The sequence below is a fragment of the Bos javanicus genome, chromosome 10 (genome assembly GCF_032452875.1).
Source record: "Bos javanicus breed banteng chromosome 10, ARS-OSU_banteng_1.0, whole genome shotgun sequence".
NCBI lineage: Eukaryota > Metazoa > Chordata > Mammalia > Artiodactyla > Bovidae > Bos > Bos javanicus.
In genome coordinates, this window is record NC_083877.1 from 58972410 (window position 1) to 58991606 (window position 19197).

Here is a 19197-nt window from a genome sequence, read left to right on the forward strand (position 1 = left end):
TTTATTTCAATAGCATTATGAGATATGATGAAATCTCTCACAAATATATACTTTCAGACACAAAAGGTTTCAGGCAATACACTGGGGCTGAATTAGTATAAACCCATATTGCCATTTAGAAAAAAATTTTTACTATAACATTTAATCCTCCTTCCTCCTCTAACACAGAATCAATGTATGGAATCAACACAATAGACCAGGGGTCCAACTCTGAGATCTAATGCCTGATGATCTGAGGTGGAGCTGATGTAATAATAATAGGAATAAAGAGCAAAATAAACATAATGCGCTTGACTCATCCCCAAAATCACCCTCCCCAAAATCATCCTCCCCCTCCCCAACCCATCCAAAAATTGTCTTCCACAAAACTGGTCTCTAGTGCCAAAACAATTAGGGACTGCTTCTGCAGACTGTGCCTTACACATTCCCCACCAGCTCTCCTCACTTTAGAAGCTGTTGTAAGTATCCCATGAAGCTGTATAAAAAGGAGCCACTTCTTGAAAATCCACAAATCTGCAAATTTCAACCACCTTCCAGAGCTACCATTTTTCCATGCTTCTTTCATAACATGAAAACATTTCAGGCATTTAAAAAAGACTAAGTCTAGAATGTGTCTGCAACTCATGCTATTAACAACATGCAAAAATTACTATTAAAGGGTCAATAATACAAACTTAAATGTGACGCAGTTTACTGAAAAATATGAGTTTTCTTTTAATTACATAGTTATATTTTTCTAATGATAGCTACTCAGTAACTTCTCAAAATGTCAACTTACCTTAATCATCCTAAGGTATATGTGCAAGGAAGCAGCCATGACTCCAACATCTCGATCACAAAGTGCTTTCCGAAACTTAACATGGATATGCTGTACTTGATTAGGAGCAATGAGGTAAAATTTATATAATGCCAGAACAGCTTTTCTTCGTATAATCTCCCTAAAGATAAAAAATAAAATCTAAATAAACCATCTGGAAATATCAGACATTTAGGCTGAAAAGATTACGGACCAGATGATTTCAAAATACCAGCTATTACTTTAATCTAAAAAAAGAGAGAGAATTACCCATTTATTGTTAATTTTTATTCTAATTTACCAAATTATAAAATAGTGGTTATCTCTAGGAGGTTATCTCTACGAGGTTACCTCAAGAGACTTTAAGTCTCCATGTTATGTATTTCTTTAGTTACAACATTCTTTGATAACAAGCATATATTACTTTTGAAACCAAAACAAAGCAAGAAAGATAAACAAATTTCTTAATTCCCAAATTCCATTTCTGAAAGCCATATCTCTAAAGATTGGGAAGAGAATAAATAGTAAGTTTAAATGAGTAAGAGGTAATTTCAGCTAGTAATATTAAACAGTCTCTTCATTAACATTAAAGTCTCCTTAACATTTCAGCTTTTTATATTTCTTTTTTTATATCATGGGTAAACATACTCCAAATACTTAAGTGGGGCAGGGGAGTATAAGGGGGACTTACATTAAAAGATGTTACTCCTCTCCTTGCCCAGCTCATGTTTCAAAAACCTCATTACAATGAGGAGGAAAGTATATACAAGTCGTGCACTTCATTTGTAACAGATAATGTCTAGCACACAAGAAGCAAAAATAAAGAGTTGCTATCCTGTGAACACAATGTCATTTTCAAGGAATTATATTCTTGTTTTTCTCTCTCATGCCTGTTTCCACATGGCTCATATCTGCAGATAATGCTGGCAGTGCTCACAACAGCAGTAGTGAAGTATTTACTTTCAGGATTCCTTAAGACATATTTCTGATACCTAAAATCATAGAATCTCAAAACTGAGATTATTCAGTGCAATCCTCTGTGTTCCATTCAAGAATACCTTTTATAATATTCCTAACAAATGGTCATCCAGCTTCTGCATTAACAAGCAACCCATTATCTTCCTGGGTAAACTATGTCATGATGGAAAATCCTTTTCACATAAAAAGAAAGCAGATTAACAACAGATTTGCCACTAGTATTAATATTATGGTAACTGGAATCTACATCCCAAAGTGTTGCTATAGGGTATTAACCAATATGAGTTCCAGGACACAGTAAATAAATGAGGTGAGGAAAAAGAATACAAACCCTCATCAGGCTCAGGAATCCCTTGGTCTGGCCCAAAATGGTGGCAATAACACAAGGTATCAAAAAACCTGGATTTGGGCTGTAGGTCTGGCATGTGAAAATAAAACCAAGGATTCAAAAGTCAAGTCCAACCCCTGTCTCACAGCTTCGTCGTGACATCTACTGGCCTATCTGTAGCTGTGGCCCACAACTCTGTCTTTAGCTCTTTACTCCACAGTGAGGAAGTAGGTATGGCCATAATTGCAAAAGCAGAGTTTCAGAAAGTCTAAATTCTAACTAGTACAAGACAGGAAAAGCCAGGATTTGAAATGAGAGTAGATGGGAAGCAATACGGAAAAAATTGAGAGGGTAAATAGGAAGCAACAAGGAAAAAATTCAAATCTTTCTCAGAAAGATTTCATACAAAGGGTAAGTACGGCTACCACAAAACAGTGGTGGTATGGAAAAATTTCATAAAAATATGCTCAGCTATGATAGACCAACTTCTAAATAAAGAAAGGCTAATATTTTATTTCCAGTAGTTAACTGTCCATGCCCATCATTTGTTCTAAACACCGATTCAACACAAACAAAACAAGTCTGAAAAATCTATGAAGTTACTCCATAATTCTCAGTAAGAGCTATCATTTTTAGCTGGAAGATTCATGGCCCAAGATTTCTTAAAGAACACAGACCATAAGACAACATTTTATAATCTTAGAACACTAAAAATGTTGACTTAAAAAAGCATAGAAATAAAGAGATATTATACAGGTAACAAAAAAAAAATCTTTAACAAAAATATGTATACAATAAAGTACCACAATCACAAATGAAAAATGGCTAGTGACTAAACATTTTCCTAGCTATAAAGGTTATGAAATCAAGGGGCTTGAGCAAAAACAAAATAATTCCAAGTTTGGAAAAAATACTAATCAAGTTAATAAGGAGAGAGTTGAGGAATCATTCAAAATTAGCAAAATACTACAAGTTAAGGTTCATTTGTATATATCCTGCTAAAGCTGCAGTTTTGATATAAAAGCATTTCCAGTACATTGAAGCTATGGATTCATGGCATCTGAACCACTTCCAAATGTTTTCCATTATTTCACTTTATAAAACAACTTTGTGAGAACTAAGGAGCTTCAATCAACCCCATATAGCCAAGGGAAAAACAGGACCACTGAGAGTTAGCAGCAGAAGTGGAAAGAGAGCCAAGGATTCCTGATGGTAAGCCTCACTGTCTCAGTTTTACTTTAGAAAGCTGCCTAACATTTTTCTAAACCCACATAAAAATAAAGGACAGTGCTATTGGGGATTTTTGTATTATACCTGGCAGTCAAAGAATATCCTCTATCCTGGTAGCATTAAATCAAAGTTAGAATAAAATTTTTAGTATAAATTTTTCTTTTGAAATACACAGTGTAGACACCTATCCAAAAAAGAATTTACTTACTTAGAATGTTGAAGTTTATCTTCTATCAATGGAAGAACAGCTGGAATCATTTCTCGGGGGAAAATCTGGCTGACGATAGTAAGTGCCATACATACTTCTACTAGGTTAGTGCTCTGCAAGTCCTGACATAATTATTAAGCAAAGAAAACATTCAGTGCAAATTCTGAAACTAGGGACAGTGAGCTCAACATTGCAATGGTCCTATATACTTAATACGGTAGTTTTCAACTAATTTGTCCATTTAGGAATACCTTGTATTTTATAGGAATATCAGTGTTTCACTTGCCTTAATAGAGTCAATAGATAAAGACAGCCCGAAAGTAACCGATCTAAAGGAAACTATATTTCTGTTCTGACACTGACCAAAGTAGTCTTCTTTATTACAGCCTTTAAAACTTTTCTAAACCAGTAACAAAAAAAATTTTATGAATTTTTATTGTTAAAGCAATGAGTGGAAGTTTAAAAGGAAGCAATTTTTTAATACATTCTATAAAATGTATGCATTTATATATACTTATATAAGCACAAAGTTTATAAACTATTTTAATAGAAACTGAAACTACGTTTTTGAAAGTTTGGGAAGGTTTAAAGCCACAAGTGACCTTAAGAGAATATATGACTTAAAATTCAGAAAGTACTACACACACACACTCTCTCACATATCAGAAGAAATAAGATAAACACGAAAAAGCTCAACAATTCAATTATACTTCATTACCAATTTTGTCTAAAAGTTTAACAGAAAAAAATATTGCATGTGGATTAAATTGTTTTTATTATCATACATTTCAGTTACCCAATTATACTCTATTCTCCTTTAAATTGACTTTTAGAGTTTAAAAGACTTCAATATACTCTATTCTCCTTTAAATTGACTTTTAGAGTTTAAAAGACTTCAATTATTCAGTTTATATTATATCCCTTTAAAATTGATCCTAGAAAAAAAGACAATAGCATGGAAAATGCATCTGACTAAGAGTCTGGAGATCTAAATTATAGTTCTAGTTCCAGCTCTGCTTTTTTTTTTATTTATTCTTTTACTGAAGTATAGCTGATTTACAATATAGTATTAGTTTCAGGTGTACAGCATAGTGATTTAGAAAATTTTTGCAGATTATACTCCACTGTAGGCTATTATATGATAAATGGGTATAATTCCCGTGCTATCCCTTTCCTTATCTATTTTATATACAGTAATTTGTTATCTATTAATACCATACTCCTAAGTTGTTCCTCCCCTCTCTCCCTATGGTAACCCCAAGTTCATTTTCTGTCTGTGAGTCTATTTCTATTTTGCATTTCCATTCATTTGTATTATTTTTTAGACTATACATATAAGTGATATCATACTGTATGTCTTTCTGTGTGACTTATTTCACTAAGCACAATATTCTCTAGGTTCATCCACATTGCTACAAATGGCAGTATTTCACTGTTTTTAATACCTGAATAATATTCTATTATGTATATATACCAAGTCTTTTTAATCCAACTGTCTGTTGATGGGCACTTGGGTTGTTTCCATGTCTTGGCTACTATAAATAGTCCTATGAACACTGAGGTTATGTACCTTTTTAAGTCAGTGTCTTCGTTCTGTCCAGATAGAAACCCAGGAGTGAAACTGCCAGATCATATGGTAGTTCTTTTTTAGTTTTTTAAGGAATCTCCATACTGTTTCCCATAGTGGCTGACCAATTTGCATTCCCACCAACCACGTATAAGGGTTCCCTTTTCTCCACATCCTTGCCAACTCTCCACATCCTTGCCAACATTTATTTTTCACAAACTTTTTCACAATAGCCATTCTCAATGAGGTGATACCTCACTGTGGTTTTGATTTGCACTTCTCTAATAATTAGTGACGTTGAGCATCTTTTCATTGCCTGTTAGCTATTTACATGTCTTCTTTGGAAAAATGTCTATTCAAGTCTTCTGCTCATTTTGTGACTACGGTTTACTTTTTTTATATTGAGTTGTATGAGTGTTTGTATATTTTGAATATCAAGCCCTGTCAGTCCCATCATTTGCAAATATTTTCTCCCATTTGGTAGGTTGTCTTTTCATTTTATCAGTTATTTCCTTTGCTGTGCAAAAGCTTTTAAGTTTAATTAGGTCCCATTTGTTTATTTTTTGCTTTCTATTTATTCTGCCTTAGGAGACTGATCCAAGAAAACCTCGCTACAATTTATGTCAAAGAGTATTCTACCTACGTTCTCTTCTAGGAGTTTTATAGTTTCAGGTCTTACTTGTAGATCTTTAGACCATTTTGAGTTTATTTTCCTTAACTCTGCTTTTTTAAATGAAACCACTATAACAGCAGCAGTAGCAAATGATATTCTGTACAGTGTTTCATTCGACCCTTACAACTTGGTTAAGTTCTATTATTATCCTCATTCTACAGATGCAGAAACCGATCTAAAAGATCTTTCCAATAAACACATTCTGCAAGCCAACATTCTTTCAAAAATATAAAAACTGTCAAATGCCTGATGGAATAATTTAAGACTTTATATTAACCAGCATACAATACAGTACCTTTACAACTGTGTTCACAAGGAGAAGCAATAGTTCATGACTTTCATGTAGAAATAAAGATACAGCCAAATAACCTTAAAATTTGAGAGAAAAAGTCTCATTAACACCCGTCAAAAATTAACTCTTCTCAAGAAGTTAAACAAAGCAATAATATATTCCAAAGTTTGAATGTCAAAGACAGAGTTACAGGTAAATATTAAAACAAATAGTAAAATAAGAAGGTTCAAAAAAATTCAGTAAGGAAGATTTCAGGTGTTCTTCATCCTGAAGTCTTTCATAATTAGGTATTTCACAGGATATAACTAAAATGGAAAAAAGGCTATGTGTACCAGCTTAAAGTCCTATAAATGACATTAGGAATATATACCTTCTATCTTCTGTGCAAATTTCTACATAATCAATCAAAACATTTTGTCTTGTAGCCAAATACAATTATCCAAAAACTAACAGCTGTTATAGTTAATAGTGAGTTACCAGCTATCTGTATTACTGAATGAGCTATTTAATACCATATGACATAAATCATACATTAAGCCACAAGAAATACCTTGTTTTCTCAGTTTGAAGATAAACTATTGAGTGAATAGATGTTGAGGAAAAAAACACTGTCTACCACATTAAATATACTCATTGACTTAAGCACTTTTAATAATATCAAAACATTAAAAAGTACATCTTAAAATTGAGGAAGTACTTTAATACCATGACAAATACCATGTGTATGGAATCTGGATGCCCCATTTCATTTTCCTGTCACCCTTCATATTGATAACATTTGTTAGACAGTTGCTATGGGTCAAATACATTACAAGCTTATTGAATCTTTACAATAACTATATGAGGTAGATATTATTATTATCCCCAGTATAAAAGGCCCCAAAAGGATAACTGCCCAAGGTCTGCAGCTACTACATGGTGGAGCCAGGACTATAACCAAGCCAGTAGGAGTTAGGTCACGTTTTTAACCCTTATGCCATTCTGTTTCTTCAGTCTCCCTTGAGACCCGATTCCCTGTTTCCCATCCCCATTGTTTTTCATTCTTTTCAATTCTTTCAGCCCTTTTATTAGGGATTCTAAGGTTAACTATCCCTATCACTACCCAGCATTCACACTGTCTGTGCCTGTTGTGGAAAGTGGGAAAACTGTCAGAAATTTCCTGTTCTCATAACCAAGCATCTTCACTGAAGGTCAGAGGAACAGAGCTATCACTCCCATAATCAGGACAGAGAAAAAAGAACAAACCAGGACCAGGGAAGAGAAAAACCCTAGACAGTATTTAAAGCAGAGATTACAGGAGCGGGGAACACATGTATACCTGTGGCTGATTCATGTTGCTGTATGTCAGAAACCATCACAATACTATAAAGTAATTATTCAATTAAAATAAATAAATTTTAAAAAACAAATAAAGCAGAGATTACATCTTATCAGACTACATCTGTTCAGCAAAGATATTATCCACACTTAAGTCACTAGTACCACAATGCAAGAAGATTAACAAACTAATCCAAAGACCACCTTGAAACCTTACAAAAAACCTTAAATCTGTGTCAAAGAATGTCCTATTTTGACAACCAGAGAAAACAGGGAAACTATTTTGATAATCCAGAAACAGGGGGAAAAGATATTCTGTGACTCAAAAAATGAAAAAGACTTCAGGAAAAGAAGACTTCCCTGGTGGCTGAGACGGTAAAGCGTCTGTCTACAATTCAGGAGACCCAGGTTCAATCCCTGGGTTGGAAAGATGCCCTGGAGAAGGAAATAGCAACCCACTCCAGTACTATTGCCTGGAAAATCCCATGGACAAGGAGCCTGGTAGGCTACACTCCATGGGGTCACAAAGAATCGGACACAACTGAGTGACTTCACTTTCACTTTCTTTTTCAGGAAAAGAAATAACAACAACTATGATTATAAAGTACATTTGCTATGATTAAGAGTGAGCTATAGGATAAGAATACAGGCTTTAGGGACTTCCCTGATGGTCCAGAGGCAAAGGCTCCATGCTCCCCACGCAGAGGGCCCAAGTTCGGTCCCTGGCCAGGGAACTAGATCCCATATGCCACGATCCCTCGAGCCATAGTGAAGATTGAAGATTCCTGGGTGCCACCACTAAAACCCCAGCACAGCCAAATAAATAATAAATTAATTAAAAAAAAAAAAAAGAATACAGGCTTTGATTCATAGAAACTTGGGTTCATATTTTGGCTCTACCATTTAATAGCTCTATGACCTTCAACAACTGACTTCCTTTCTGAGCTTCAGTTTTCTCCTCTGTAAAGTGAAATACCATCTCACAAGATAAAGCACCTAACATAATACTTGACTTAGTGGATACTGAGATTTATTTATTCAACAATATTCATGTCAAAAACAATAAGGCATTATCTATCAGACAAAGCACCAAAGTTAGCCATAGAAATCTCAGAGGAGTAGATGATACAGAAGTACTAAAATCAAGATATAAAAGCTTTAAATGCTACCTTACAAAACAAGGGCTTCCCTTGTGGCTCAGCTGGTAAAGAATCTGCTTGCAATGCGGGAGACCTGGGTTCGATCCCTGGGTTGGGAAGATCCCCTGGAGAAGGGAAACACTATCCACTCTAGTATTCTGGCCTGGAGAATTCCATGGACTGTATAGTCCATGGGGTTGCAAAGAGTCAGACACGGCTGAGCAACTTTCACATCACATTAAAAAAACAAAACTTCCAGTCATTAGCACACATAAAGAACATCTGATACCCACAAACATGTCTCTCTAGGTGGCAAGAAAATACTTTCCTAAGAAAGACCATGAATCTCAATGAATCTGGGGTCTCCTTAGCCACTTTAACTATGAAATAACACATGTACAAGGTCATTCACTGCAACATTGGTTATGAGACCAAAAAACAAAAGACAAACTCATATATCCACCAATAGAGACTTGATTGAAAATACTGTGGTATATCCACCCACCCAATGAAAACTATGCAACTATATAAAAATACAAAGATATCAAAACAAGGTGTAGAATAATCTCTACAGCAAGCCATTTTTTGTGTAAGAGAGAGTATATAAATGTGTACTTGTTTGCTTATTTTCAAAAAGAAGCAATGGAAAGATTAATCAGAAACTAGTGAAAATAGTTATTCATGGGGTAAGGGGCAAACCTCATACAGGAGCTAGAAATAAAAGTAAAAATTTGACAAATCAGAAATTTGTCTGATTATACCTTTTTATCAGGTCTTAACTTTGGACCATGTAACACAAGTAATTTTTACACATTTTAAAAATAAAACAGAGAATTCCCTAGTGGTCCAGTGGTTAGGACTTGGCGCTTTCACTGCTGGTCTGGATTCAAACCCTGGTCAAAGAACTAAGATCCCGCAAGTTGCACAGCATAGCCATAAGTAAATAAATTTAATTGAAAATGAAAAAATTACATGAAAGTCTAAAAAGAAAAAGACAGCAACAGATGTACAAAGTATTGACTATCTATTGTTTTCGAAATTTCCTGCTGTCAGAGATTTTACAATTAGGTTGGAGAAGACAAACAGATGGTAGGAGCCACCTGAGTGATCACAGAAGAGTTAAAACTTGGTTTGAAATACAGAAAGGGAGAGATAGGCTGCCAGAGGCCACTGTACTTGGAGGGAAGAATATAACGAAAGACAGAAGAGTATTTTTGGTGAAGTGAGGTTCAACAAGTAGAATGCTGTGTGAGGATAGTCTCAGAATCTTTTACCAAGACATCTCCACCCTTCCCCATCACCTGACAGCAAGGGTCAATATAGCATAAGAAGGTTGGTCCCCAACAAGGTAACAGTAGCAACTTCTTTGAATAAAGAATACGTTCTACTCCCATGTTATTCTAAAGTGCTTGCTCCGTAAGTTTCTGATATGAAGCTGAAGCTATAAGAAAACAAGCTTTAAGTCTTTGAAAGGAATTTTACTAATTGCCTTGAAGGCTAATTATAGAGATAACAATTTTTAAAAGATACCTGAAATCCTTATAGCTAACATTTGTGAAACTAAGAGCAAGATAGCTAAAATTATTCACAGCAATTTCAGTCTTATTCTATAAAAAACCATATCTGATCATTAAACTGATGAAACTGAATAGACTTTTTAAAATCAGCTTTACTGAAGTATAATTTACATACAAGAAAAGTCATCCTTTTAAGGGTATAGTTCAGTGAGTCTTGACAAAGTCATCTAACCACCATCCTAAGAACAAACAACTTTTAATCTTCTATGTAACTCCAAAATGCTATGAATCAGGAAAATTTATTTCATTTATAGGCTGTAAGTTTTTGACGCGTTATCTTTTAAAGGTAAGGAAATCACAAGGTAGTGTTCTAAAAACATACTACATATCAGTCATCATTCATTTTACATACTAGTCAGAACTTTAAGGACAAGATAAAGTGCAAAAGTCTTAAACGCATACATACCTACTCTTTTTTCTAAAAGATTTCCTTGTTGTGCCAACTTGATTGCATGTATATAGCCAAAGGAAGCATCATATCCAAGCATTTCACAATATATAAGTCTCACCATACATTCCTTCATCATTTTCTGAAAAAAAAAAAAAATCCAGTAATCATATAAAGAGAATGCTTTGACTCTTTCTTTAGTATGTTTGTAATCATTTAACAGCAGAATTCTTTAATCCTGGCACTGAAGAAACAACATATGTAAATTACCACCCAAAGTCAGACTTTGTAAACAAGTTTCTCCCAAATTTAACTATCAACAGTACTCATTTTAGCAAAATTGTTTCGATATTTTGTTAGAGGCAACAATATAAAATAAATCAATTATAGCTATTTCTAATTCTAGGTCCCCCTCCTGAAAAATTTGGTCATAATGTGGGATGCATGGTCCTCAGAAAAAACTTCAGTCATAGTACTCTAACTTCGCTTCTAGAATGCAGCACATCATTTAATACACTTTGTCAAATGAAAATATCCATGAAATCCCCACAAGTTTGTAACAATTTCTGTAATGAAAATATTTTTCATACTTAAAAACCAAATTGCATCTGGAGTTTCTTCAGAATTATTATGCTGTATATGATATGCAATAATTTATTGTCTAAGTATTACTTTTTCAACAACTCTCACAATTATTATGACTTTATTAATGGTATGTGTATATGTTAGTTACTCAGTTGCGTCCGACTCTTTGCGACCCCACAGACTGTAGCCCACCAGGATCCTCTGTCCACAGAATTCTCCAGGCAAGAATATTGGAATGGGTTGCTATTCCCTTCTCCAGGGGATCTTTCCGACCAAGGGATCGAATCCAGGTCTTCTGCATTGCAGGCAGATTCTTTACTGTCGGAGCCACCCAGGGAAGCCCTATTAATGGTAGAGTCATTCCAAAATTAAACTTAACTGAGTCTTTCAAAATTTACAACATAAGCTAATAACTTGTTTTAAGAGATTCTATAAATTTATTAGTATGAGAATATCTGCATTCTCAATATTGACAGCAAATTTTAATCAAAAATTTAAAATATAAATAAATGTGTTTCAAAATATGTAAAGCTCAGACTATTTTAGTATCTAAAAATTAATTAGGGTTAATAAATTAATCCTAATATATAACAGAATTATAGAATTCCTAAATCACAAAATGCTTAAGAATAGTAACATAAAATGTTTTAAACTAAGGACAACATTTAATATTTCATATATATTATATATAGATAGATATACACATACACATTTAAATATGGAAAGTTTAAAAATAAATCACAGGAAAATCTTAAGGGAATAATATTTAATGATTTAATTTAGTTCACTTGGGTTTAAAGTAATAAAAGTTAATTCATTACCACATTAACTACTAAATACTGAGAAATATTGGTTCCAAATTGGGAAAGGAGTACATCAATGCTATATATTGTCACCCTGCTTATTTAACTTATATGCAGAGGACATCATGCAAAATGCCAGGCTGGATGAAGCAGAAGCTGAAATTAAGATTAAAGGGAGAAGTATTAATAACCTCAGATATGCAGGTGACACCACCTTTATGGCAGAAAGTGAAGCTGACGCTAAAGAGCTTCTTGATGAAGGTGAAAGACAAGAGTGAAAAAGCTGGCTTAAAACTCAACATTCAAAAAAAATAAGATTATGGCATCTAGTCCCATAGTTTCATGGCAAATAGATGGGGAAACAATGAAAAGTGACAGACTTTATTTTCTTGGGTTCCAAAATCCCTATGGATGGTGACTGCAGCCATGAAATTAAAAGATGCTCGCTCATTGGAAGAAAAGTTACGACAGACCCAGACAGCAAATTAAAAAGCAGAGATGTTACTTGGCTGACGAAGGTCCATACAGTCAAGGCTATGGTTTTTCCAGTAGTCCTGTATGGATGTGAGAGTTGGACCATAAAGAAGGCTGAGCGCCAAAGAACTGATGCTTTTTAACTGTCGTATTGGAGAAGACTCTTAAAAGTCCTTTGGACTGCAAGGAGATCAAACCAGTCGATCCTAAAGGAAATCAATCCTGAATATTCACTGGAAGGACTGATGCCGAAGCTCCAACACTTCAGCCACCTGATATGAAGAGCCAACTCACTGGAAAAGACCCAAATGCTGGGAAAGATTGAAGGCAGGAGGAAAAGGGGACATCAGAGGATGACATGGTTAGATGGCATCACCAACTCGACGGACTTGAGTTTGCACAAGCTCTGAGAGATGGTGAAGGTCAGGGAAGCCAGGCATGCTGCAGTCCCTAGGGTCGCCAAAGAGTTGGACATGACTGAGCAACTGAACAATGACAACTGAGAAAACGTATAAAAGATACTGGAAGCTTCTTCAAAAACTTCTGTATTAGGACTTCCCTTGGGGTCCAGTAGCTAAGACTGCATTCCCAAAGCAGGGGGTCTGGCTTCAGTCTCTGGTCAGGGAGCTAGATCCCACATGTCGCAACTAAAAATCTTGCAAGCTGCAACTAAGACCCATCACAGTAAAATAAATAAATATATATATATATATAAGCAAAATTCTGTATCAATGAGGAGTGAAAGTGTTCATTTAAGCCCTTAAATATCAACCTTGATTTTGTAACATTTTATCTCATAGGTTCTCAAAAGTCATTAGGCACTTTAAGTAAAATTCTATTGCATACACTATTATTCTCTTATTTTTGGAGAAGAAAATGATTCTCCAATGTAGAAATTCACTTCAGAATTTCTTTAACAAACTGTAATCTAACTTTTACATCACCACCTCAAGGACAGACTATTCTAAAACGTACACTCAGAATAACTGGCCATAATTATTATAAAATCTTCCTTCAAACTGTTGCTCCCTAACTTCTATCTACTTATCTAAATTCTGTCAACATCAGGTTTATACTGAATAACATGAAAAATTGTACTTAATACTGCCAACTGTAGAAAATGGAAATCAAGTAAAAAGAGAGAAGTCACTGCTTAAAAAGAGAAGTCATTGCTTAACATATCTTTCAAGTATCACAATGCATAATGACTTTATTCATACACATATAAACATATACATATCTATACACACACACACATATATATATACATTAATACACACAGATATATCACATTGGAGGCTTCCCTGATAGCTTGGGCAGTAAAGAATCTGTCTGCAATGCAGGAGACTTGGGTTCAATCCCTGGGTGCGGAAGATCCCCTGGAGAAGAAAATGGCTACCCACTCCTGTATTCTTGCCTGGGAAATCCCATAGACAGAGGAGCTTGTGGGCTACAGTCCATGAGGTCACAAAAGAGTTGGACACAACTGAGAGACTGACATTGAACACTGTATCACATTAATTATGCTTTGAGTTTCATTTGTGCACCTGGAAGAATAACTTAGGCAGGTTGACAAGAAGTAAGGCCCCTTTAAGGAGCAAGTAAACATTCTTTCTTTAACACATACTTTTGCCTTAGACAAGCAGGTCTCATAGGCAGCAGCATCTCTTGTTCAAGGACATGCCTTTTTTTTGAATTTTGGATGAATGTTATGGGAGAAGGCCTGGGTAAAACTTCCACAGTCTTGAGCTCTGGGTTAACCTGTTCCTTCTGGCTAATCTCATCCTGACATGCTGATGTCATCCCAGGATGTATGTTACAGGGAAGGGTCTGGGCGAAATTCTCACAGCCTTGAGGTTATTTGTTATCTATTCTCAGCAACTGGTTGAGAAGTATACAAGGTCCTGCTTAGTGAGGCAAGTACTCTCCTGCCCCCTTCTGATATCTATGCCAGAAGCTTTCTCTGTCACTTTCACTTTAAATAAAATCTATACAAAGTTCTGAGTGACTGTGACTAACTTTGGTCCTGGAGTTAAATCTTCTCCTTCGGAGACCACGAATCCGGCAGCACCATTCACCGTCCTTTATTATAACCAGAAAAGGAAATACATACATTCTCTCAGACTTTACAAGTGTTATTCACACACATGATCATGTGCACAAGCAAAATGATCACCCTAGTATCTTTATTAGAAGTGTATGCCACAGCAACTTACACAAAGAAAGCACTCACTAAATCTTTGCTAAATAAATGCTGCTTATAAAATCTCATTATTTAAAACCACGTGAAAATTAAGAAAAAAAAAAACCTAGGCCTTAATCTAACCATGTAGGGACAGTCCCACAGTGGCTACTGCTTAATTGCTGAATGAATGCTGTTTGAAAATCAAATTATAGGGAATCAATTTTTTTAAACTAGATCTTGATTTAGCTATTATGCAATATACTCAGTTTTACAGCAAGAAAATCATTTTTCTACTCTGTCAGTCAACCTATACTCCAAGATGTAGAAATGCAAAATAGGAGATTTTTACAATGTATCAATTCAGGTCTGTAAGGTCTGTATTAAAATACTATTATTTTAATAGTATTATATTTTATATTTTTGTATATTTTAATATTCTATAATGTATATTATCTATATTTATATTTAATGTATATTAAATATTATATATTTTAATATTATTAAAATACTATTTTAAATTATGTGTCCTAACCTTCTTTCGGAGAAGGCAATGGCAACCCACTCCAGTACTCTTGCCTGGAAAATCCCATGGACGGAGGAGCCTGGAAGGCTGCAATCCATGGGGTCTCTGAGGGTCGGACACGACTAAGAGACTTCTCTTTCACTTTTCACTTTCATGCATTGGAGAAGGAAATGGCAACCCATTCCAGTGTTCTTGCCTGGAGAATCCCAGGGATGGGGGAGCCTGGTGGGCTGCCGTCTATGGGGTCGCACAGAGTCGGACACGACTGAAGCGACTTAGCAGCAGCAGCAGCAGCAACCTTCTTTCAGTGCACAACATTAAAACAATAAGATCAGTTATGGGGTCCCAGGAGTATTACCACATTTATGTACTATCATCATGTTGTCACTGAACTGACATCAGTCAAGCAAGTTTTGGTCTGGTGCAGTCAGTCGGTAATAAAAGGCCAAAGTTAACGTCTGACTTATTATCATCCATAACTGATTTTGACTGTGATATATTAGATTTTAGCAACTCATTAGTTAATGCCACTACTGAGTCAATTGTAGACCAGATTTCAAATTGAAAACATGCTGACATCGACTATGTAAACTTACTAGGGTTGTAGTAGGAGCAGAAACAGTTGCTTTCAGATTATTCAGTTCCTGCTGGATTAATTTCTCTTCTTCCTAAAAAAGTGAAAATATTTGACTCATGAATAACTGTCTTTTTAAACTGTAATAGTATTTTTAAAAGGGAAAAATACAACTCACAATATTATAAATAAGAAACATTATTTTAAAGGAGAGTTATAAAAAGTATGTGCTTCAGATTTGCCTAAAGGAATTTCTCCAACCCTCAGAAATCATTCCTGGAAAGAATAAATATTTTCATGCTAATTCACCACTCCTCTTTTCTTCAGTTACTGTCCCCTTAAGGACGGTTTAGCAGAAAAAAAATTTTTTTTTTTAATTAACACTAGAGAATAAGTAGAAAAGAAATTCTTCATGTAGTGGCCCAGAATAAGGTTCTCACACCTTCTTCTTCATGGAATGGAGAAACAGGGTAAGAAGACAAACAAAAACCAATCCTTTTCCCTTAAACTATATTCTTCTTCCCTACCTTTTTCCCTTTATTCCTTGCATCCTTTCCCTACCCTTTCCTCTCTTTCTCACACACACAGAATAAATTCACAAATATGGCTACTTCTATCGTCTGTATTGTATTTCACCTCCTTAAGCACTTGAAAATTGGTCCAAATTTTGCCCAATACAATGCCATCTCTAAGTTACACAATGAACTAGCAGATGCCCATTAAGTAACTAACCAAAAAATACTAGTGAAGTACTGCCACATTTAGATACCTTATATACAGTTTCAAACTGCAATTTAAAACCAAAAATATTTTGTTTCATTTACCATCTCATAAAAATTAGCAAAGGACAAAATGTTAAACACTATTAAGTCCACAAATAATTGTTTTCTGTGATTTCTGAATGTGAAACAGATCCCCTCCAGTACATCATCCTATTTCAGTTTACAAACAGTTTTTAAACCCTCAGAGCACTTTGAAGAAAAACCTCCTTTCTCTTTTCTTCTCTCCTGACACATATTTCACCATATACTGCTTATACCTGTCTTAAGCCCAAGATGAAGGACCAATTCTTTGGAAAAAGTAAATGTGTTTTAGACTATTTCCTTAGGGTTTAACACACAGCTTCTTCCATAAGTATTTTCTGAACAAATAAATTATGCTATACCACATGATTTTTTTTTTAAGATACAAAATCCTTGACGCTTTTTATCAGCATCTTACACAACCCATGCAACTACAGAAAGTTTGTGGGAACTTAAAATTTTCCATTATAAATGCTCGTTTTCAAAGCCCATCGGAGGCAGAAACTTACTCAGCAAATACTGAGATTGGGAAGAATTACGCTTTTTCTTTCCCCAATCCAGAGATCTAACCTAAGAACCTCGAGCTCCCCAAACATATTCAACAGCAGGTTCAGATGGCAGGGTCTGTTCTAATGTATGTTATCTAGCATACACTGAAGAACTGGGAGAGAGCAAGAATCCGAGTTAGAAACTTTTGAGAATAACGCTGACACTTCCATGGCACCTGGTATTTTCAACTGGTTGGTGTCTCTTCTAATCCTCGAAACAATCTATGAAATACGTATCGGTACTTTGACACTTCAACGTTCGAGAAACACACGGAGGCTCAAATAGTAAAGACTTTGCCCCAGATAATAATGAGTCAACGTCAGGGCCAACTGTGGAAACCTGGCCTCCTAGTTGTCTGTCTGTCCGGGCAGCCCAAGTGACGCTTCCGGAGAGAAGCCAGGACCGACAGACAAACCCGCCGGAGAGCCAGTTCCAGGGGTTCACCGCGGGACCAGAGCCTCCCAGAGAGGGGGCCTCCCTCAGGCGCCCCTGACCTCCCGGCCCGACGGACACCTACGTGCTTGGAGGTGAGCGCGGTGATGCCGCGGACCAGGCCGCCCAGCCGGGAGGAGAAGGACGCCTTGGCGGCCGCAGGCCCACCAACCGACTGGTTCTGCAGGAAGAGTCCCGGCAGTGCCGTCAGTGTTTTCTCCACTATGTCGCTCATCGCCGCCGCCCGCAACCCGGTCGCCGCCCGGCCTCATGCCCGGCCCCTGACCCGCCGCCGGCCCGGCCTCCGTAGGCACTTCCTGTTTGTTTGAAGAAGAAATCTTTATTCGCGTCCCGCGCGGACAAGTACAGTGTTTTTCTCGAGAGACGCCGCTAGAGGGCGCGAGAGTCCGCGAGCGAAAGACCGCGCTCCAAGCCTGCGCGGATGTTGTCTTGTGGTGGAGTAGAAGCGACGAAGAATTGATGCTTTTGAACTGTGGTATTGGAGAAGATTCTGAGAGTCCCTCGGACTACAAGGATATTCAACCAGTCCATCCTAAAGGAAATCAGTCCTGAATATTCATTGGAAGGACTGACACTGAGGCTGAAACTCCAGTACTTTGGCCATCTGATGCGGAGAACTGGCTAATTGGAAAAGACCCTAACCCTGGGAAAGGTTGAAGGCAGGAGGAGAAGGGGACGACAGAGGATGAGATGGTTGGATGGCATCACCGACTCAACGGACATGAGTTTGAGTAAACTCCGGGAGTTGGTGATGGACAGGAAAGCCTGGTGTGCTGCAGTCCATGGGGTTGCAAACAGCCGGACACGACTGAGCAACTGAACTGAACTGAAAAGGGCCGGAAGCTCCCGGTTTCGATGGCAACGCCAGCGTCTCGCGAGTCTCTGGCTCCTCCTAAGGTAACCGCTGCCGCCGTCCTTCCCTCATACTTCGCCCGCCAAAGTCTCGGTTTCCCTTTAGGCGCCTCCGCGCTGCTGGGGACACCACAGGGAGGTGGACGTTCCTGGCCCTCTCTCGGCCACCGCCCACTGCTTGGGGACTACCGGCAATCCCTACACCTCCCGCCGCCGCAGCCTGAGGGGCGACGAGGGACCGCGGCACCACGCGCCGCCCTGGTCCTGGCGGTGCCAGGGACCCTGGTGGAGCTGAATGACAGCGCGGCTGTCCTATGGACTCATCCTGCCGGGTTCAGCCCACGCCGCGTACGGGGACTCTTGGCCAGTGTCCCTACCCTTCAGCCCCTCTTCTAGGATCTGGGGAGGCAGCCAGCAAGGGGAAGTGGTCAGGTGGCCACCGCCACCACCGCCCCCGACCTGTCGTCTCGCAATGTTCTGTTATTTTCTGTTTTAAAACGGATGACAGTTGCCACTACATCAATATTTTTCTCCCTGTACTGAGGATGTCTTATTCATTGCTGTTATCCCAACCTCGGTCTGGAACAGAATCTAGTACAGTGGTTTTTAGAATGTGGTCTGATGACTTCTGAGAGTCTCTGAGAGAGGATCCAGGAAGTCAAAACAATAGTCACAACATTACTTTAATGTTATTTGCTGTTTTCATGCTTATCCTCTCCAGAGTGTATAGAGACTTTTTCAAGAGGGTAGATGATTTACAGCCTCTGCTGGCTGGGGAAATACGTGTTTGAATACTCCTCTTGTAGTTTATAGATTCAGCTACGGTTTAGGATATGTTGGTAGATCAGTGTATTTTCAGAGATTAGCTCGTTTTATCTTCAGTACTTCTAGTACTTCTAGTGG

At 37.2% G+C, this 19197-nt stretch overlaps 1 protein-coding gene and 1 non-coding gene across 4 annotated transcripts in view; one reads left to right on the plus strand and one right to left on the minus strand.

The window, feature by feature from the left end:
• The window catches only part of AP4E1 (adaptor related protein complex 4 subunit epsilon 1), a 69387-nt gene extending 51649 nt beyond the window's left edge, over positions 1 to 17738 (minus strand). Inside the window, exons 1-6 of one of the 3 annotated variants that reach the window (XM_061428774.1) lie at positions 17507 to 17738; positions 15660 to 15731; positions 10512 to 10635; positions 6076 to 6149; positions 3541 to 3662; positions 779 to 938 (exon numbers count right to left, since the gene is read on the minus strand). In XM_061428774.1, coding sequence (XP_061284758.1) covers positions 779 to 938; positions 3541 to 3662; positions 6076 to 6149; positions 10512 to 10635; positions 15660 to 15731; positions 17507 to 17656 — 702 coding nt within the window. In that variant the 5' untranslated portion in view covers positions 17657 to 17738. Of the gene's footprint in view, positions 1 to 778; positions 939 to 3540; positions 3663 to 6075; positions 6150 to 10511; positions 10636 to 14374; positions 14464 to 15659; positions 15732 to 17506 lie in introns of those variants that run through there. The other 2 variants (XM_061428775.1, XM_061428776.1) reach the window with 2 other exon arrangements.
• TRNAC-ACA (transfer RNA cysteine (anticodon ACA)) lies at positions 7747 to 7818 on the plus strand. Its single transcript has one exon. It is a non-coding gene; the product is annotated as a tRNA-Cys (tRNA).
• Positions 17739 to 19197: the final 1459 nt, after the last annotated feature.